This window comes from Monodon monoceros, unplaced genomic scaffold, assembly GCF_005190385.1.
Source record: "Monodon monoceros isolate NGI ecotype Baffin Bay Population unplaced genomic scaffold, NGI_Narwhal_1 Super_Scaffold_4, whole genome shotgun sequence".
Taxonomy (NCBI): Eukaryota; Metazoa; Chordata; class Mammalia; order Artiodactyla; family Monodontidae; genus Monodon; species Monodon monoceros.
Genome location: NW_021703781.1, coordinates 41,400,951 through 41,424,474, shown reverse-complemented (window position 1 = coordinate 41,424,474; position 23,524 = coordinate 41,400,951). Strand labels below are relative to the sequence as shown.

Here is a 23,524-nt window from a genome sequence, read left to right as displayed (position 1 = left end):
ATTAGATCTTCATGATACAAAAGTTATTAAGATCTAGGACCTATCCTCGATTTAAATTCAATGAGGGAGAAAGACACACACAATGATGTAAATATAACTTTAGAGAAATTCACCAAAAAGAGACATGCAACTCAACTGAGAGAATGCATAATCTAGAAAAGATTCTTAAATGAGGGTGTGCCTGAGCTGAATTCCAAACACTGAGCATGTTCTTCAAGCCAGTTCATGTAATTGAAAATGAAAGATTTCAAAAAAGAAAATGTAACAAACAAAGGTAATTAGATAAGTAGTAGTTTGGTGTAACGCATGAAACCACAAGTAGTTGCTAAATGTAATAGGTGAAGCAGAAATTTTCAGAAAATGAGGCTGCATAAATGTTCAGATATCAAGTAGCAGAAAACCATGCACATAGGCTTGAAATTTCTTCTGCAGCAAGTCATGAAAGTATACTAGGTAGAAGTGTGATATAGTAAGATTTGAGCTTTGAATAAATCATTCTAGTGGCTGAGTGAAAGATGGTTTTGAGTAAGAAAAAAAAATGGGAGCAAGAAGATTAGGAGGCAATTTTAATAAAAGACAAATAGGTTGTAAGAGTGGAGAGAGAAAAAGAGAGTCAAGAAATATTCAGAGGACAAAACAGGAAGAATTTAAAGATTTCTTAATTGTCTTGAGTAAAAAAAAAAATCAAGGATGACTCCTAGGTTTCAAGCTTGAGTGGCACAATGAAGTGTAACATCAACTCCTGAAGAATGGATTTTAATATAACATTTCACATAGTATAGGAAGTTGGATTAAATGATGTTTAACATTCTATGGACTTATTTAAAGTATAGATATATCGAAGTTGTAGATGATATTTTAGAAAAATTTGTCACTAGGGATTAGATATACTTGTTCAGTTTCTAGGCACCTAATGACCATCACTTACTGCAGATGATTTTAGAAAGAGGATGGGCCTAAATAATAAACAAATGGCCAGATAGACATTGCTTAATCACTTGACATTTCTATAAAACATAGTAATTATGGCACTCTCCATGCACATGGCTTTATCTAAGGGAAATTTTCTCTCCCTTCCCATCCCCACCAGCCCCAAGTGAAGGAGCAGGCCAAGGTGGCAGTGACTGCTACCATATATCTTTTTGGGTCACTGGCATTTGAACAAAAGGCTGCAACTGGTAAATATAAGGCTCACAGTGTTATACAGCTATCACAGGGTAGAACCAACAGTCAAGCCCAGGTCTATCTAACTCCAAAGCACAAACTCTTAAGAACCACAATGTGCCGTCCCATCCCTTGGAAACATTCAGAGTATTTAATAGGCTAACTGAATTGTAAATCTTCAAGAGGAGAATTCTAAGTAGTGTTTTCCAAAGGTTTCAGACCCAGGAGCTCTCTCCACCCTAAGTCAGTAGTACCTTGAAGTCCCACTATCCTTTACAAAGTCGCTTAGAATGCAATTTTAACATTTGTAATTTTAAAGTGAATGACAATCCAGAAAAGTAAGAATGTATGCGAGCAAACATAGGGCTTAGTATGCAACCACTAAACAATATAAATGTACCAAGAAGTACAAATACATAAATTTTGCCATTATGGAAAAACTAAAACTACATTTTTTTTTTAGGATTTAGCTTGTGCCAACCACTGTGTTCATGAAGGTGTGACTTAAACTATTAGAAATTTCCAAACTGACCAGTCACTGCTTAAAATATGATTATGCATTTAAATTAAAAACATGAAATAAAATCCACACCATAATTTGTGGGACATAACTGGGCCTACAAAATATATTAGCTTAGCCAGGATAAAACTTCTTAATGTGGTTCTGTGAGTTTTCTAGTGAGTATTCACTAAATGACCTGTGACTCATGAAACACATTAAACTTCAGGAAATCCCTAAACACTCTGTGATGTGGGATGTGAAACTGTGTATGTATACGCACTTTTCTAGGAAGAAAGTCTATAGCATTAACAGCTGTTATCATAGTCAGACTACAGTCAGACAGTATAAAATAGAAAGGGGCTATCTAGACTAGTGATTAAAATCAATGACTTTATTTCCATTAGACCTTGGCTCAAGGTCTAACTCTACCATTTACTAATTCTGTGATCAGAGTAAAGCATTTAAAATTGCTTCAAATTTAAGGCACTTAAATTGCATTTAAATTTCCCTTTCTGCAATATGTAAAATTGCATCTATTATGTTTGCTGTGAAATTTAAGGGAATTAATGCAAGATAAAGCATTTACTATATTATCTGGCAGGTATTAAGAACTCAGTGTGAAGTAGCTGTAGTTAAAACACATGATGAAAGAAAATGGGAGAGACTAAGAAGGGCAAAAAAGGTAGGATGAGGAAAAAAAAAGAAAGCAGAGAAACATATAAAGAGTAAAATAAAACACCTGGTGAGAAGTGGAGTGCACACAAGAGTTATCACAGCCTCTGCTAAGGGTTACAAAATTTTTCCAGAAAGAAAAAAAAAAAAAATCTGGAAGTGCCCTTGTAATTTACTAAACTGATGACAAAATTCCATGTAATGAGATTTTGGGGGATGTTCCACAGCTATGCTAATTAGTGACATGTGACTATTCACATTTAAAATAATTCAAATTAAACAAAATGTTAAAATTATGTTTTCAGTCTAGTTACATTTCAAGTGCTCCATAGCCACACAGGTTTAGTGGCTACTGTGCTGGACAGAATAGCTACAGAGTATTTCCACGATCACAAAGTTTTATCAGATGCTATCGAAATGGGAGACATTTCTGGGTCAGGACTTCGTAAGTTCCAAGTGACAGAAATCAGACTTAACGTATGTTAAAACAAAAAAAGATATTTGGGGAAATACTGTGGTAGGTCAGAGACTAAAAGGAAAATCTTTAGGGATTCATATAGATCTGGGGATATTCCAGCCTAAAAAATTGGGACTCGGTAGAACTCCTCTCTGTATGTCTCTGTCAGGCTTCATTCTCTCCCAATGACAATGGGCCTTCTCTATGATGTCAGCAAACTTGGTTACAATGGCTTCAGATTCATTTCCACTTCTTTAATACATGATGCCAAAGTCTTCCAGCTCCAATTTTGTTTTCTGTTCAATTCCTGGGAGGACTTTGACTGGACTGGTAAAAATTTTCTGTCCACTCTTTGGAGCAATCACTCTAGCTAAGGAGGTAAAATACTCTGATCTGCCCAATCTGGACAATTTCCCACTCCTGTAGTGAGTGTCAGTACCATAAAAACAGAGGACAATGATGTGTGGAGTGGAAGAGTGTTAGCATCAACATAGCCATTGGCAAAAGTGTGAGCAGGTCAGCTGCCCCAAAATGTGTTTTCTTTAATAACATAATGTCAGAAAAGTCCCCCAAATCACACTTCAGAGCTACCTTCATGATTTTTTTATACTTATTGTGTAATGCCATTATTTTTTCCTATTAGTATTACATAGTTTAAAGCCAATGTTAATTAAAGACTGCCCTCGTACTTTAGCAAACTGCAAGTGAAACATTTTCTTCCTTATACTGATTATCTGTAAACTGAAAAAGAACAGTTGCTAAATTCAAATTTACTTTTTTTTATAATAACCTTGATATGGAATTAAATTACAACCCTAAGACTCTCATTTATACTGACTTTTTTCTCTATTCTATAGCTCAAGCAACCATGTCTTTGTAATATCTCCCACTGGCATAAATATAACAAGAGATGTATTAGCAAAATAAGAGCAAAAATTATATTTAACTTACATCTTCTACATCCTTGTCCAGAACTACAATTCTTAGAGGGGTGGTCAAATTCACACTGTCAGAAATAGTTGCTCCCACTGGGGCAGATTCCAGAATATAGCCTTGATAACTGGGCATTGTGAAATATGGGCTCTGATTGTTTACATCCAGTATTTCAATATGCAGACTGGCAAAAGCAGGAAGAGGATGACCATTGTCCTGTTCAGCCTAAAAAAGAATATAAAAGATTAAAACATTGTATGTTATGGAATCCTTTCGGGGTGCTATTTTTCATACTATATGTAGTAATTCTCTTTTAATCTGGTATCATTACAGAAAGAACTACTTTAAAGTAAAGGACCCTTAGAAAACATGAGGAAATAAAAGTCCAGAGAGGCTTCATCAATTTTTGCTTTCCTGTCCTCAAACCCAGTGTATATTTCAAGAAAAAAAAATCATTGCAATAAACTTTTGTATCTCTCATGGCATATTATTAGAAAAAATAACAGCACTTAAGTACATTTAGATAGAAAATTGAGAAGGGAAGATATTTGAGTGAATTACTGATAAAATATTTAAATAAAAAACAGAGACAAATATTCATAACTCAAATAATGCATTGTGTTTATTTTTGCCTCTTCCACATCTTCTTGTTCCACGGTAGTAATTAAATCCCTAAATAACTCATAATTCTACATACAATTAATAGATTAAAGCTACATTTGTTGGCCACAAAAAGTCCTCTAAAGACTCTTATATGGGACAGAGAAAATTTCAATAAATTATTTTTAGTAGAAATAGAAATGTAAACATTATTTAACCATAAATATGTTATTCAAGTAAAATTAATATTCCTGTATTAGGAGTATGTTTGTTTTCTTGTTTTTTTCCTCCTATTCAGTTTAAAAATTTGATGACAATTTATATTTCCAATAAATTTTCTTAGGAAATCTCCACATGGTCATGCTATGAATGGGTGAACACCAACACTTAACACCAACTCTTGACTTTCTGTTTTTTAAAAAATGCATCTTATTGTGTAGCAATCCAAAAATTTTATTTAAGGGAAGATTTTATCACAACTGATTTCTAGAAAATCTCTTCCAAACTTTAGAATAAATCATTAACATAATTCAATAGTATATATGTGTGTGTATATATATATATATAAAAATAGATTCAAAATCTGTCATTTTTTAATTGATATGTTCCCCCATTGCTGCAATAGTTGTATTTTGAAATCAACTAAAAGTTAAATATTTTATTTTAAATCCTGGAGTGCTTTCCTACATGAAGCAGTGACATTTGGCCATGAAGGTTTATAAGCAGTTCAGACAGATATCTCTGATTGTTCATTATTGGGCTTCTGGAAGATAATTTTTCACTTTTTTCTAGTTGTAATTTTTAGTAATTTAGTAATTTAGTTTTTTTTCTATCAATTTAGTTTTTTTCTATCAATTTAGTTTTTTTTCTATCAATTGAGAGGGTATGTGACAAATCACAGTAATGTTTGGCAGAACCAGTGAGTTTGCACCAAGAAAAATCACTTCATGTTATTAGTAATACTAAAAAAATTTTTGAAATATAATTTATGCTAATTACTGCATTGAAATTATGGTAATTAATAAACCCATTGTTAAATAATATTATATAAAGCATTGTTTAGAAAAAAACTACTTATCTTTGTTTTTTAAATATTTTGATAACTATTTCAATATATTAGATTTCCTTTATAATGTTATATAGTTTATCTTATGCATTTAAATTTTCATCTGAGAACAGATTGCTAGAGTGGTTAATGGTACAAAATGTTTATGAGCCCCTGCTCTGCATTAAAGACAACAGTCCTGGAATAATGTGTAGCCTTTTCTGTAACTTTGTATCCTTCACTCATAACCATATGTGCTCCTGACCATCAGCATGGATAAGCTGTTTCTGTATCCAGTGGTTGTGATTAATTTGTGCTGAGACATGGATGTTCTTCTAGGAGTCCCCTCTGTGACATACAGCAGGCTTTCTGGACACAGTTGACCAGGGGAAAAGGTACAGTCCATGACTAGAAAACATCATCTTTCACTGTAGGAAACTAATTGGTCCATAACGGGCTCCAGCCCAATGACCTGGATCTAATTGAATCAGGAACAGTTCACACATGCTAGTCATTTTGAACAGGACTTTTTCTCTCTCCCTTTATTTTGTATCTAATTGTTCTGAAAGTCATTATGTTATGTCCTGGACATACTAATAATGCTATGAAAAGTCACAAATTTTATCATTTGTCCCCTTCCTCCAATAAACACACGCAATTTATGGATGGTGAGAGGAAAACAAAAAGCAAATTGTGTAACAATGAAAGAAGCTTTTATTTTACATTCAGCTCATATGTTGTTAATTTTTACTGCAAGCTGGGAAGCCAGAAAAACATGTATTATTTGCATGATGGAAACAAAGTGATCCAACAAAAAGAGAAAGAAAACTCAAATTAGATCTATGGAAACAGCTGATTTGCCCATATCTTTAAAAATAACATGTAAAGGCTCTGTCTATTATTTCTCTAACATTAGTTTGTTGTTAACATGAGTAGTATTTTTGGATTGCTACTAAATATTTTGTCCTCTATGGGGTGTTTTGTATGTGCTAACCACATATCTGTCCCCAAAGTTCACATTCTTAATCTCTATGCTATTTTGCCCCTCTAAATATGAAAACATATACTTCTGTGTTTATGCAAAAATAAAAACATCAGTTTTATGTTTAAGGCCATACCACGTGTAAGTCACAGACAGAGTAGGGCCCCAGACTCAGGTCTCCTGATTTACGAGAGCCTATACAGGGAAATTCACCACATGATTCTCTGATTTAGAGAATGCAAATGAACATCCAAATGTAAGATTGATGGGAAAAATTAGTGGCAGGAAAGAAAATTAGTAAAGTAGATAATCCAGATTGAATTAGAGATAAAATATGTCACTTGAAACAAATTATCATGCTTTTCTCTTTAGAAGGTTCATACACGAAACCTATCATCCAATCCTCTCTTCTGTATAATATAAATAGGAATTCTCAAAAGTCTTACTTATTCTGTTCCCCTGTAGTCGCTAGTAAATGAGATGAGAAGCATAAAAAAGCAGGTCAAGTGAAACAAGGTAGTATTTAAAAAATCATCTAATCCCATAAGACAACCTTATTTATATCTACAAAGTCTGTAGTTACAAATTAAACATTATATTTAAAAGCCAGGTTTTGCTTGGAGAATTTCTGGGCATGAGTCCCATTTTCAGTAATGAGACCAAAGTAAAACTAAAGCCAAAATGGGAGAAGTATACAAAATATACTATTTAGTTACTTTGGAGAGCAAAACATTAAAAGAAACAAGCTACTCCATTTTCAATATTAAGGCAAGCAAATATTGATAACCTCTTAGCTCCTTGAACCAGAGGACGGAGAATACAGACTAACTTTTGTCCTACTGGCTTGTGGCAAGCAATGTAATCAATTCCATGATCTCTAGTATGAACCCTTTAAAGTAGATACAATTTAGGGGAAAGAAAGAAAATAGGAAAGATTATCAAGACATTTAAATACATTCTAGGAAAGAAGAAATAAATAACTTTTTTTCCTGGAAAGTCAGGAATTATTTATTATGCATCTATAGTGCCCACTTTTTACATTTTTGTGTTTGCTTTTGTCTACACTCATTCTTTCCAATTTTTCCTAAGGCCACCTCAGTTAGGCTTTTGCCCCACCACTCAAATACAGCTGTTCTTGTCAAAATTACCAGTAATTCCTACAATGCTAAACGCAATATTTATTTTTAATCCATATCTTATTTAACCTACCTTCAGCATTTAAAACATTATTCACTAGTCTTTCAAGACAACACTCTCTCTTGGTTTTCTTCCAATACTACTATCCATTTCTTCTCCTTCTCATTTTCTGGTTTCTCCTTTCTTCTCCAACTTAAAATTGGGGTGGCCCTGGAGTCAGGTCTTAGTCATCTTCTCTTCCTCTTACTCACTTCCTTGCTAATCTAGTCTAATCTCATGGTTTTAAAAATCTCAGTAACTAACCCTAAATAGACATTTCTCCAAAGAAGACATACAGATGGTCAACAAATGCATGAAAATATGCTCAACATCAGTAATTATTAGAGAAATGCAAATCAAAACTACAGTGAGGTATCATCTCACACTGGTCAGAATGGCCATCATTAAAAAATCTGCAAACAATAAACGCTGGAGATGATGTGGAGAAAAGGGAATCCTCCTACACTGTTGGTGGGAATGTAAATTGGTACAGCCACTATGGAGAACAGTATGGAGGTTCCTCAAAAAACTAAAAATAGAACTACCATATGACCCAGCAATCCCACTCCTGGGCATATACCTGGAGAAAAATATAATTCAAAAAGATATATGCACCACAGTGTTCACTGCAGCACTACTGACAATAGCCAGGACATGGATGCAACCTAAGTGTCCATCAACAGAGGAATGCACAATGAAGATGTGGTACATATATACAATGGAATATTACTCAGCCATAAAAAGAAATGAAATAGTGCCATTTGCAGAGATGTAGATAGACCTAGAGATTGTCATACAGAGTGAAGTCAGAAATAGAAAAACAAATGTTGTATAATATCACTTATATGTGGAATCTGGAAAAATGGTATAGATGAACTTATATCTAAAGAGAACAAAGTTATGGATACCATGGGGGAAGGGAGGGGGTGGGATGAACTGGGAGATTAGAATTGACATATATACACTACTATGTATAAAATAGATAACTAATGAGAATCTACTGTAGAGCACAGGGAACTCTACTCAATGCTCTATGGTGGCCTAAATGGGAAGGAAATCTAAAAAAGAGGGGATATATGTATATGTATAACTGATTCACTTTGCTGTACAGCAGAAACTAACACAACATTGTAAAGCAACTATACTCCAATAAAAATTTTTTTTAAATGTCAGTAACATAATGACTCCCGATTTCTATCTCCAGCTTGGAGCTCTGAAAGTCCAGAATCTATATAAAACTGTATATGTGATAACTCTGCTTAAATAATAACTATAAAGATAGTTATTATCTAATTATTATAGTTATTAGGTAACTACAGTAATAATTATTTTAAAATAACTATTAAATAATATGTTTATTAGATACCTGATATCTAATAAACATTTCAAATGTAACCTCTGAAAAAATGAAATTCTCATCTCCCACCTCACAAACCTACTCCACAAACAGTCTTTCCCACTTTAATAGCAGCTCCATTCTTCCAGTTGCTCAGGCCAAGAATCTTGGAGTCACCTTTACTCCTTGGTTCTTTTCACACTTCACATCTAATCTATGAGGAAATTTTATTGACTGTAACTTCAAAATATATGCAGGATCTAACTACTTCTCACCTCCTCCACTATTACCACTCTGGTAGGGGCCAACCTACTATCATCTGCCACCTGGATGATTTAAACTTCTCCATCAGCTTCTACCCTTGCCAGTAGCCCATTCTTTTATGTGCAGCTCAGTGATTTTGTTAAATATTAGTCAGATCAAGTCACTTCTCTCATTAAAACCTCTCAGTTGATTTCCAATTTGACTCAAGTCTACAGGATCTGACCTCTTACTGCTTTTATCATATTCTCCTTCTCACTAAATATGCTCTGACCATACTATATGCTGTTCCACTAAAAATCAGGCATATTCTTACCTCAGAACCTTTGCATTGGCTGTTCCCTCTACCTCAGATGTTATTCCCACAAATGTCCACATGAATTACATATCTTTTTCCACATGGCCTACACTGACCACCTCATTTAAATTATATCCCCAGCACTGGAATTCACAATGTAATTTGCTTTTTTTATAGCACTTAACAGATAAAATATTTCAAAATTTGTTTATTATACTTGTAATTTATTGTCAGAATTATTCCACTAGAATATAACTTTCAAGATATCACGGATGTGTGACTATTCTGTTAATGTTGACTTCCCAGGCTTATTGTAGTAGCTAACATTGAATAGTCTGTCAGTAAGTACTGAATGAATAAATGTTCTTCTGGTAAGAAAGTCACACACTACTGCAAAAGCAAATGATGCTGTAATGAAAAGGTGGCTTAGCAGAGTGGTATTTGTCTCCCAGTCTATATCTAACCAACTTCACAACACCTGTTAAGTCCCTTACCCTCCCTTAATCATAGTAAATGACAATTTACAAGACATCTTGATTGTGTGATAACAATACATTCAAATTCAATTCAAATACATTCAACTGTGTGATACAATATATTCAAAATACTTACAAAAAATGCCTTGCAAGAAAATGTCTTACTCAATAACTGTTAGTTGTATTACTGTTATTAAAAATAGTTTAAAGAAAATCTCCTGCTTGGAGTGATAGATGGGGAAAGAATTTAAAAGTTTTTTAAAAATTAATAATTTGTGTTTCCATCTTCTCATTTAATATATACTCAATGGATTTTATACTCCAAGAAATATTTCATGTCAGCAAACTTTAGAAGAAAAAACAAGTCTTACGTTAATCTAATTAATTGTAGTTTTATTTTAAAATGTAAATTAAATGTTGCAATTAAAAAGGTAAAACCACACTTTAGTCTTGATAATTCTGATAATTTTGCATTTTTCCTATATTTATAATATTTAAAAATAAAAATGGAATTATACTGTATGTAAAAAAAAAATGTCCTTTCTCTATGCGTCTGTAAACCTAACCCTTTATTGCAACAAATGTCTGAGCATCATTCTTCACCAGACCTTTAAATTCTATGAGAGGGTAAACACTGTAAATTTGTCTGTTTCGTACATTGCTAAATGTTTGATCAGTTCCTGATATATGGAAGAATTCAAAAATAGGTTTGTTGTGAATTTTGTGTATTTTCAATTTCAATAGGCTATGTATATCTTTGCTTTACATAAATATTTTCTACAAATAAAATGAATATGCCATGATTTTAATCCCCATTTTATAGATATTTACGGAGGGGTTGTTTTGGACATTAAAATGAAGCAGAAATAAATTTTTGTGAATGTATAACATGAACACCTTAAGTTATGTGAACACTATCTTTATTTGTGCATTTTAAAGGTTCTTCATATCTAAGCAAGCTTATCTACAGATAATTGGTACTGATATGCATTCCTGCCAGTCATATAAAGATATATAAAGGGCCACAACCTATCCTCCTCACTCACCAATTGTGGTTCCCTGTTAACAGGAATGAGGGCTGTGAATAGGTGATCTACAGTCTTCCAGAATTTATCAACATTTACATATAATACATATATAAATAAGCTGATATATATTTTTAGATACGGGGAGGTTTTTAAAATGGGCCATGGTTTAAACAAAGAGATGTTTGCTCTGATTTGCTTTGTTTTTCACTTAGCGTATGACTTAGACACATTTTCTTGTCAGACTGAGGCTAATTGATTATTTTAGCAAGGTTCTGACTGAGTACACTCTTATAGTGCATTAACACACTTTTTTATTTGCCAGTTTTCTTGCCTGTCTCTCCTATTAAACTATAGTCTTTAATCTCTAGTTCTTAGGGCCTGTTTGACCAATTTTCACAAACATCGGATAACTTAGGAAGGAAGGGGGATGGGGGGGAGGCAAGGGGAGGGGAGAAGAGAAACAAGGAACAAAGTGTGGATGAAAGGAGGAGGGAAGGAAAATAAATGGCAAAGCCATTTCTCTATATACCAGTAGTAAATGACAGGTAACTTTCAAAAATTATGGCCACCAGATAGGGCAGTGGTTCTCAAACTTTAGTTTACATAAGGCTCAGCAGAAAAGCCTATTATAAAGCATATTCCCACATCCTCCCCACAAAGATTCTAATTCATACATCTTGGACAGGGATAAGAAATCTCCCTTTTTATCAAACTCCTTGGGTGGTTAAAATGTGAGTACTTTGAAAGACACCCTTCTGGGTCTGGCTACTTCATGCTTGAGCTATGCCCACACTCGAATTTCTGGAAAATCTTTCTTTGTAGTCTTACTGGGTAGCAAAGATGACCAGTAAGGCTCCATGACAATACTGTATATCCAAAAAAACACTGGTGTCATGTAGCAGACTTAGCTAGCTTCTGGTAATTGATGCTACGTATAATACTACTATCAAATGGGCAGGTTGAGTGCCATTAAAAATGTTTTATGATTGTAGCATAACAAAGGATTGCATGCATACAAATGTGAATATTCTGCACATAATAAATTCAGTCTGCTACTGTTCATAGGTCAAGATCAAATCTTCTTGACATTTCATTGTTCTTAATTAATTGAAATTTAATTATGGATTATTCTGTGCACACACACACATATATATGTACATATTTCTGATTATGTTGCTCTCAAATGAAAGATTCTTCCATGTTTTTTAAGAAAACCTAAGAAGTGGGAATATTGACAAAACCTTCCATCCAGTTCCCCACCTGGGAACACTGGTAAGGTTTTTGACTAGGTTAGTTGACTAAGTTAGGGTTTTAAGATCTATAAGATCTAGGGATATTCATTTGTGTATATGGACCTATAAATTTTATCTCACATTTCACCATACCCCAATGAAAATAAGACCGAAAGTTCTGGTGTCTGATGCAAAAGTACTACAGGGAAAATCTTCATTTAATCTTTACGGAAACTTCTACAACTGTAGGCTCAATCAGGACCTCTGACATGTATTTATTTACTTATTTGTCTGTTTCTTTAATTACTATTTTAATTTTATACTGCCTTACCAAGTTCCCAAGTGATTTTAAAATATGGCTATATCTCAAATTTAAGTTCCCTGAAAATCACATGGGCATCTTGATTCAGTGCATAGAGCCCTAAAATCTTCCTTTCAAAAACAAGCACATCACATGATCCTAACAAGTCCAATCAATAGCCCTTTGAGAATCAACTGCTGTCTAGCATTTTGACTCCTCTCACACGTTTGTAGGCAGCTGTTACACTCAAAAATAGCCAAGGTGGAACACCTTAGGTCAATTCTTCTCTAGCCTCTTATGCAAGCTGTTACTGTTTTCAGTCTTTAAGTAAAGTCTCAAATTTCAGTTTGGACCTGAGAGTCGGAAGTAAAAGTGGAGGAACCTCACTTATATACGGGAGTTCTCCATAGGATCCTGTTCAGTTCACTAAACTCTACAAGGGCTGGGGGTTGAAGCCCCAGTGACTGTAAAAGGTTACATTTCCCTTCTTTGTACACACATTTTTCTTTTGGAACGTCTTAGGGAGAGATGGCTGTGGTAAGCCTGTGTTCCCTGGATCAAAGATCATATTAATATTGCCGACTAATTAATAATTAAAATAAGTGCATTCTATTGCTTCTAGACCCTTGTTTTACTATTATATTGCTTTAAAACCTACAGAAACTTCATTTATTTAAACTTTACTACTCTAAAAATTAAAGAATACATAGTCTGACAACAGCCTATTTATGACAATTACTAAAAATATTTAAGAACTTGCAAAACCATAAAATAATTTATCAGATAAAACACAAAGAATTGTTTTGTATCTTATACAACTGATTTGTTTGCAATGCCATAAGCATAGCGAAAGAGTGCATTTCTGTTTGGAAATAAAAACATTTTCGGTTTGACAAAAAAGAAAAGATATCTTTACTAGACAGACTATAAACAATTCACTCCCAAAGGGGTTTATAATATGACAACAAAATAATATTGACACACTTCCCATCTAGAAAATATTTTTAAAGTACATTCTATCTTCATTTGATGTAAGAATATGCCCACCGGACTTCCCTGGTGGTGCAGTGGTTGAGAGTCCACCTGCCGATCCAGGGGACACGGGTTCGTGCCCTCCGGGAGGATCCCACATGCCGCGGAGCGGCTGGGCCCGTGAGCCATGGCCGCTGAGCCTGCGCCTCCGGAGCCTGTGCTCCGCAGTGGGAGAGGCCACAGTGGTGAGAGGCCCGCGTACCGCAACCTTGGAGCTTCTGTATATTTTTCAATAATAAAAATCTTTCTCTGTGCTTAAAGCTTGATATATAAACTGACACTAGAATGACTAAGGCAATTTTGAATGATTTAAAGAAGAAAAACCCAATTGCTCCCGGAGAGACCACAGATTCAGAAAACTCCTGCCAAGCACAGATATATCACACTATTTGGCTGGTGGTTTGAACATGAGAATCATCTTGGCTATAAATAGCACTGTGAGCCAGAGACAAAATTATGATCGTGATGGTGTAGTAACTTTTTTCTGGAGTGCTTCTAATTCATGTTGTATTCCCCTTATTTTGCCCTGCCCTTCACTTCCTCATCCAGCAAATGTCTATGCTGGATTCTGATTCCATTCCCACAGAGTATTCTCTCCACTAGGAGAAAGCTCTCTCCTAAGGTGCCTTTGTGAACTGGTTGACTGGAATAGTCCATCCTGGAATATTTCAAAAAATTTCAAAAAATCATCAGTATACAAAAAAAGTCTGTCTCTAAGTGGGTTATTTTTCAGAGCCTGGAAGGTAATGAGAATGGGAGTTTTTCCTATGTACTAGTCTGTTCTTGAGAAAAAACTAGTGGAAAGACCTGTTTAGCTTTCAAGTCTTTAGATATACCCTTTTAATTTCATTTTCTATGCAACAACCAAGAAGCCTATGAAGAAAGGTTACTTGAGAACATTCATGTAGGAGGGTTAAGGTAGTTTTTGTGTATGAAGGGGTGTGTAGTGGGGAGATATGGCAAGGTCCGCTCAGAGTGTCTTTCACGTGAACATTCTACAATATTTAGACTTGCTGTTGTACTCTTACAATGACCTTTGCAGACAAGAGGGCCTTGCCAAAATCAAGGGACTGTGATGAGAATGGATAAATTGCTTCCCTTCTTCCAAGCAGTTGCAGGTCACCTTGTGAAGAAGGAAAGAGGCCAAGTAAAATATCACTTCTGTGTGTCTTTTGTCATCTTGCACATTTGGACAGCCACTATATTCAACTGCTGTATTCTATTTCTGTTCTAACTAACCTAGCAGGATGAATAACAACATGAGAAAAGAGGACACCATATATTCTTTCCTTGTATTAATTTCCATAATTGTCATAATAGTCAATTAATTTAGCCTAGTACTTAGAAGTTTTAGAAATGTGAACAAGCAGGAGTAAACAAAAGGATACAGTGTTCTTTTTGAAGAAACAAACATAATGTTTTATGTGACAATCTACTAAACTGAAAAAAATAGAACGTAAAATTGAAAGATGAACATCTAGCAAATGTATCAAATATGTCAGTGGATTTCTAAAAGTGTATTATTCATTAAGACATCAATGGAGGGATTGTTGTTTCATTACTGATAAGAACTAATACCTGAAATTTCTGTGGGATAATTTTCTCTAAAACATTCAAAGGACTTTCACTCTTAATGGACTTAAACTTCCTTACCTTATAGATCTTGCTATTGGGCAGAGGAAGTGAGCTTACTTTTCACTTAACTGCTGAACTAAGATGTGAGATATGTGTATTTTATTCCTTCAATGGGAATCCATAAGAATAGAGAGAGGCATATATGGCTAGAATATTTCCAGAATTATGAAAGTATGTCATTTATAGAATTTGTCTTTCTTCCTATGGCTGGACAACATCAGCTCTGATTTTTTTTTTTTTCTTATCATAACCCTGGCTCACTGGAAGATCCTACTCAGTCTTTCTCAAAGGGAGCATCTAAGCCCTTCTTCTCTCCTTTTAATTTCTCTATTTGTATGTATCTCTCTCTCTTTTTTTTTTTTTGATAAACTGACAATCCATACACCACAGCAGAATGATAGTAACTTATACTTCACATTCTCCTTAACAGATTTAATGAATTTTGATAGCTCTCTCATGTTCATGGGGGATGCCATCCTTTTTATTTTGAGAAGTAATGACTAATGATCTGTGACTTCTTCCTCTGTCTGTCCGCCCCTAATGCCTGATCTTTCAAATCAACAAAGTTTTCTGTTGGAATTTCATGTAGTGGGCAATTTGTCAACTGGCTTAAAGGCAATATGGAGCAGCATGATCTATTTTTTTGTGTTAGCAATATCTATTGGCAATGTGGGGAGATGGACAGGATGCATGAAAAAGAGGCTAAAATCTTAGAGATCACTTGTGTGAGATGATGGGGCTTGAGGATGAAACCTAGAGAACTGCAGTGGGCATGGAGAGTTGGGGGAGACATTCAAGAGAAACTCCAGATGTATCTGGATAGGACTTGAAAAGTGAATGGATAGGGCCATACAGGAGCTGGTGTCTCAGAAGAACTGGGAACTCCTAACTTGGGTGACAAGCTGATTGTAATATTATTAATTGAAAGAAAGAAGCCGAGGTTTCAAACAGATGTATATACTTTACTATGTTAATTTGATGCAATTGGAAAATACTAGGAGTAGTTATTCAGCCAGTACTTGGAAATACAGATGTAGAAATCGGAAGGGAAATATGTCTAAAAGTACAATTTCCATACTTTCCATACCTCTTCCTTGAGGCAGAGCTTTCATACATTTCTGTCTCCTCAACACCAAGCAAAATATCAGGCACTTTATAGGCACTCAGAAAGGATTTGGCAAATTGAAAACTAGGAAATGTCACATGGCTTAAAGATAGTGAATCCTAGTTACCCACTGAATTCCTAAGCAGTAAAGTAAAATTGATACCATTATTCAAATAGAGGCCAAATATTTTCTAGGGTTGTGGCATTAGAGATTCATGTGTAGGATCAAGGGCTGTAGTCACTGTTCTTGTAGGCCTCAATCATTTCTTGCACACTGTTGTCCTGTGACTCTCAGATTACTAAAGCAAAGTAACTCGCCAGGAGAAATGGCAAATTAACTCTACTATTCAAGCTCACCAGTTTCAATTCTGTGGCTCACTGTCTGTGTAAAATATTTTCCTTAGAAGGAGAATTTTTTGTTTGTTTGTTTAAATACAGTCATAAATAGCTTTAAACTGTCTTAATATAGGTATGGCTTTTTTCCAGGGATTGAATTTATTCGACAAGTTCCTTGCACAGAGGCAGGATAAAATTCTATCAAATACAGGCACTTTCAAATATATGTATTTAAATGAAATGAAGATGCAGTACCCAAATCCAGCAGCCTTAAAAGATTTACTGTGCCAGGGAGAAAGCCATTACAAGAAATATGTATTGAGCATTTTTTTTTTTTTTTTTTTGCGGTACGCAGGCCTCTCACTGTTGTGGCCTCTCCTATTGCGGAGCACAGGCTCCGGACGCGCAGGCTCAGCGGCCATGGCTCACGGGCCCAGCCGCTCCGTGGCATGTGGGATCTTCCCGGACCGGGGCACGAACCCGTGTCCCCTGCGTCGGCAGGCGGACTCTCAACCACTATGCCGCCAGGGAAGCCCTTGAGCACTTTTATACATTGTACGTGGATAGGCTTATGGGCTTGGGCCACAATGTTGAAGAAATATATTACAATCTGCCCTCCCTCCTATAAAGGTCAGGGGAAAATAAACAGGCAAATTCTATATAGAATGATCAAAGCCACGATAGGGACTAGTAGGATGCAAGGAAGGGCTTCCGATCAGTGGTCATGCCTTTCCAGAGGAACTGTCTGTCTTAGCATACAAAGCATCAATGAAATATCAGTGTGAATTAGACTGTTGATTAAAAAAAAAAAGGAGGAATGATTCAGGAAGAACAGCAAATGCCTGGAGGCTAGAAAGAGCATGGTGAGTTTAAGGCAGTGCAAGTGGTTGAGTATGGCTGGCAGAGAAAAGTATGCAGGGTGACTGATGAGAGCTTAGGGTTAATTATGCCCATTATGTGGAAAGAAAAGATGTTAAAGGTCAGCCTGCTAGGCAGTATAAGTAGGTCAATGAACAACAACATGAAAATCAGAGGGACCATGATACAGTGATATTTGTGGTATCATTGTGACCCTTGCTATTAGTTGTTAATTAAAGAGATTTAGACAGGTACTTCCCTGGTGGTACAGTGGTTAAGAATCCGCCTGCCAATGCAGGGGCCACAGGTTCGAGCCCTGGTCCAGGAAGATCCCACATGCCGCGGAGCAACTAATCCTGTGTGCCACAACTACTGAGTCTGTGCTCTAGAGCCTGCAAGCCACAACTGCTGAGCCCTCAAGCCACAACTACGGAAGCCCGTGTGCCTAGAGCCCATGCTCCGCAACAAAAGAAGCCACCGCAATGAGAAGCACATGCACTGCAACAAGGAGTAGCCCGCACGCAGCAATGAAGACCCTATGCCACCAAAAATAAATAAATAAAAGAAATAAATTTTTTAAAAAGTGAGATTTAGACAAAAAAATTATGTTTGAGCAACTGACAGTGAATTATTGATAATTTATCCATTTAATGCTTGTATTAGATGCCCAGAGTATAAATATATAAGTTATTAATATTTTTTTAAAAATACTGCACTTCTAATAATGAAGATGAATGTTCTGGACTTTGTTAGAAACACTCCATGCATGAACTAATTCATCATCATCTAGAATCTAAAATCTGCTTTCATATTTCTATTGCATAATTGTTTTTTGCTGTATAACTATGGTGATCACATAAACTTTCATCCAAACTGGGACATTTTTGAGGGTGAAAGATGTGTTATAAATAATTACACAAGGACAACAGGCATAAACATGAACTGTCCTGGCCAAACCCAGGACTGGCTATGATTCTTATTCAAAATGTGTGTTTCATTTTAAAGTGTGCTTAAATGATTGAAATTATGTAAAATTTGGAATAGTGTTTTGAAATGGAACACCCTTTTCTCTTTTAATTAGATGTGTTTTAATCCTTTAATATTCTAAAGTTGGTGAACTACTCCATTTTGCCTTCCTAGTTTCACCTTCACATTTTTGTCAGTATACTTAGTAAATAACTGGCAGAAATAGATAAAATGAAGATGATAAATTTCTAATTTGTGACACCAGCTGTTAAATGTGCATACAGCTTTTTAAAGCAGAATTCTTCTTCAAAGTCTAAAAGAGGATACTTCATTGTATTTTATTTTTCCTTAGCTTCCAAAACAGAAATTGGGATCAAGTCCAATAAAAAAAATTATGGCCAATGAAAAATGAAGCACTATTAAAATAAGAAAAAGGGAAGAATTTGAAAGACTTACTGCAGAGAACTACCAGATTGTAGCACTTCAATGGATCCTTATACAAAGACACAATATTCAGCTAACATTCAAGCAAGTGGCACATTATTATTCTTACAGATTGATACCTTTGCTTATTATCCCCTTGACTGCACACAAAACACAATAATTTGAATCTAATAATGTCGGTAAAAACTTCCATTAATAATATAAAGTGTTATTAAAACAAAAAAAATTATCTGTGGCTTGTCCCAATTGATTTTTGTTTCTATAACTGATAGACTGAATTTCACTATACCTGGGTACACCAGGACAACTGACTTTGATAATAAAGAAAAATAACTGATTTCAGATTTCAAGTGGGGCAGTTTGGAAACAGTGCTTTGTCAAGTTTCTTAACTCCCACAGAGTGTAGCACCACAGGGCTCCAGGTAGATCCACAGGAGACGATGGAAACACATTTTGGAGTTTTATATAGTCCAATGATAATTAAAATAAAACCGTGCAAGATGAATCTCATGCGTGACTATTTTACATAAATGGTAGAAAGAGCCTTTCTTTGTTGAATGACTCCCAAACCCCTACTGAATGAAATCCAAGGAAATTGCAGTCGAACATAAGGCTCTCTCCAGGGTCTGGCTCTATACCTCATTTCCCTGTTAACTGCTCGTAACCTGGTACATCATGCCTCCAAGCTTTTGCTTCTGTTCTTCCTAATGGTCCAACGTATTTCCTGCTTTCATTCATTAGCCAAAGCCATCCAATACAACACTGAGCTTGGGATAATCCCCAGAAAATTTTCCCTGAGTCCCAGATTAATTTAAATGTCCTTAATCTGTGCTTCGTTAGAGCTTTTACATTGCCTTCCTCTTAGCAGTTGATGTGTTGTATTTGATTTATCAGCTTACGTGATTCTTTCCCCTTCTAGACTACCCATTCTTCAAGGGCAAAGAAACAATAAATAAATACAGAATCTAGTGTGTATAACATAATCGGTGCTAACAAAATATGTCCTAATTTGAGCTAAAATTAAATGTATCGACGTATTATTGTTTGCAGTTGCACTGACAGATAATTAAACCAGAAAACCATTTCTAAGGAAATGCATCTTGGTGAAGTGAAATAAGTATGGCTTTAGCTTAGATAAACTTAAATTTGAATTTCAATTCTGCTGCTTATTAGTGATGTAACTCTGATTCAATCACTTACCCTATCTGAACTTTAGTTTTGACATTTGTACCCGTAAGCATAGTACTAAGTACTAAGGTTGTGGCTATAAAATATACATAAAATACCTTGTACAATGTACATGCTCAGTAAGCTTCTTTACCTTACTTCTTTTTCTTTTAACACTTCTAAATTTAAAAAAAAATGCCATAGGGCTGCATATCTATATCTATTTGTTGCATGTTTAGATATGAAAAAGTCAGACAATACACACTAGACATACTGTGTGTCCTTGCTTATTTCTGTTCTTTTACTTCAAATGCTTTTCTCCTAGCCTCGATCTCTAATTGGTAAATTCATACTCTTCTTTCACTGCTCAGCTCAAATCTTACCTTCTCAGTAAAGTCTCTAAGAATTAACGGATAGATCATCTGGGTTTCCACAATACCTTTGTAATGATTTTATTACAATATATTATATATTATTAAATCAAAATTGTAATGCCAAATGGATTCCCTTAGATTTGAAAAATTTTGTGGTTGAAGATCATTTTTCAAAATAAATAATGAAACATATACTAAAATAATTTCTGGACAAGCAAGATCTTTTTGTTTTAGTTTTGAAAAAGCAATAACATTTAAAAACATAACACATTATTAAAATGAAAATATATATAAATCCAGGCACTCTTTTTTTTTTTTTTTGCGGTACGCGGGCCTCTCACTGCACTGGCCTCTCCCGTTGTGGAGCACAGGCTCCGGACGCGCAGGCTCAGCGGCCATGGCTCACAGGCCCAGCTGCTCCACGGCATGTGGGATCCTCCCGGACCGGGGCACAAACCTGTGTCCCCTGCATCGGCAGGCGGACTCCCAACCACTGCGCCACCAGGGAAGCCCCAGGCACTTTTTAAATACATTCATTGGTTAAGCTTTTGTGGTCAAAAATTAAATCCACTTGGTAAAAAACAAACAAACAAACAGAAAACAAAACCTAAACTAAACGTTAGAAGATGTAATAAATTATACTATGTAGAATTACATACATTTGACCAAGGCATTTATTACATATAAAAATATCAGTATTTGAATAGCACTGTAATATAAAAAGTTATGTTAAAGAAAAGCAACACAGATAATGTGTTAGAACTGTTGCACTTCACCTTTTTAAAGAAAAATTGGCTAATTGCAGTTCAAATTAATTTTAATTTTTATAGCTTAAAAGTCCCTACAGTAGCCTCTAGAGTATTCACTGATAAACACAAGAACATTAGAACATTAGCTATATTTATAAACCCAAGAACGTTAAGCAATTAGTTAAATTTACCTTAATAACCAAATCAAACTTCTGGTGAAAGTCTCTATTTACTGGCTCCAGGAGACTAAGTTCTGCAGTCCTTGGATGCATATGAAAAAATCGTGGGTAATCCTCAGGAGTCCCTGAAAGACATTGATATTTCAGCACTTAATTGAGAAAAATAAGTAATATGTGTATTTGCTATATCTATTTCCCTTCATTAACTGAGGAACAAAATCATAATTTTATTAGTAAATTAAGTTTCAAAATTATACAGTCTAGGGAAAGCAGATGCAAATGTGGTATATCATTCATTAGTTTATGAGTAAGAGGGTGAAAATACCTGTTTGGATGATTTTCCAAATATCTTTTATTAAGTGAGTGCTTTAATTAATTTGAAACTTCATCACATAAAAGAGATATAAAGTGTATTGAGAACAAATTTTGAATTATAAAATTGTATTTTAGTGGTACATAAATCTTAATTATAATCTACATCGTCTTTCACCATATCTTGTGACAATGACTAGTAATTTGTACCAAGTTGCTTGGAAATTAAAATAAGAATATCCTGTTCTAGCTGGGCAAATATTTTTTCTTAAGATAAGTATTCAGCTAAATAAATCAATCATATGAAATAAATAAAATATTTTGAATTACTCAGTGTCTAGAGAGGATATTTCTTAAATGCAGCCATTTTAGTGAGTTGAAATTTCCTTGAATTGTATCATTTTCCTTTGTATACTACAACATTCTTTTTTTCCAAAGTGAAGATAAAGTGGAAGTCAAATCATATAACTGTGGAATATATGCATTTAGCATAACAATAATGATAAGAATAAAATAATACGGCTGCCAATTATTGAATCCTACACTGTACTAAATGCTTTATATAAGTAATCATTGATAACTCTGTAAATCATTCCCATTTTACACAGGAGAACTTAGGAGATTTGCAATATTAAGTAATTTGTCCAAAGTCAAAGAGACAATGTCAGACAGAACTTACATTCAAATCTAGGTTGACAGACGCCAAAAATATCCAAAAATGTGTTAATTGCTATACTGTTTTGCTTCAACTATGAGACAAGAAAGAAAATCCTCCTGGGCATTATGTGAGGGGAGAAAATGTATGCCAGTAAAATAGACTTTAAAATCCAGAAATTAGGGCTTCCCTGGTGGCGCAGTGGTTGAGAGTCCACCTGCCGATGCAGGGGACACGGGTTCGTGCCCCGGTCCGGGAAGATCAGACATGCCGGGGAGCGGTTAGGCCCGTGGGCCATGGCCTCTGAGCCTCTGCGACCGGAGCCTGTGCTCCGCAACAGCAGAGGCCACAACAGTGAGAGGCGCGCGCACCGCAAAAAAAAAAAAAAAAAAATCCAGAAATAGTCAAAATTGCATTTGAAAATTGAGCTTATGATAAAGGAGTCGTCTCAAAATAATAATGGAAAATGGATTTTTGAATAGGAACATTAACCGAATAGGAAAGACAGAAAATGATAAAATTGTGTCTATTCTTCATACAATATACTAGAGTAAACCCCAAATGGATAAGACATTGATGCACAATAAGCAATAAAACAACACAAGAGCTAGTAATAGATGAAAACATGGATGAATTCTATTCTAATGTGAGAGTGGGCATAACTTTCCTACCTATGGCTCAAAATAAAGAATTAATAAGGAAAAAGGGTGATAAATTTAATGGCATTACAAATTGCATGGCAAAACACAATAAACAAAGTAAAACTGCAGGTGACAAACTAGGGAAATATTTGTATTTACGTCAGAGACAAAGGCTCATATCCCTAACATACGTACATTTTCAAATTAGAAAAGTAAAAGATCAGCGATATATTTTTTAAAAAGTTTTGGGATAGAGAATGAACAGATGGTTCACAGAAAGAGAAAGGCAGATGACTCTTGACCGCACACAAAGATATTCACCTTTATACATAAGAAGAAAAACTCAAAACCACACGGAGATTCTATTTCTCTCTTGCTCAGTTAGCAATGGTCCAAGGTGGATGCCAAAATCCATGAACTGAATTTTTGCTAATGATCCCACCATTTTTCTCACTATACTGGTTCAAATCTCCTTATTCCTCTAATACAACTCTGCATATATTTTCCAAATGATTCTTCCTTGTCTGTCATTCTCTCCATGGTTTTCACTTACACAGTGTTTGTTCATTCAAAGTCTTGTCATTTCATTCTTCTACCACTGTGATAGC

At 35.0% G+C, this 23,524-nt stretch overlaps 1 protein-coding gene across 1 annotated transcript in view; it reads right to left on the bottom strand.

Moving 5' to 3' along the window:
• PCDH15 (protocadherin related 15) overlaps positions 1-23,524 on the bottom strand; it is a 1,088,571-nt gene that overhangs the window by 290,407 nt on the left and 774,640 nt on the right. The window contains exons 11-12 of the mRNA XM_029245143.1: positions 21,321-21,433; positions 3,747-3,953 (exon numbers count right to left, since the gene is read on the bottom strand). Of these exons, the coding sequence (XP_029100976.1) occupies positions 3,747-3,953; positions 21,321-21,433 (320 nt within the window). The remainder of the gene's footprint in view (positions 1-3,746; positions 3,954-21,320; positions 21,434-23,524) is intronic.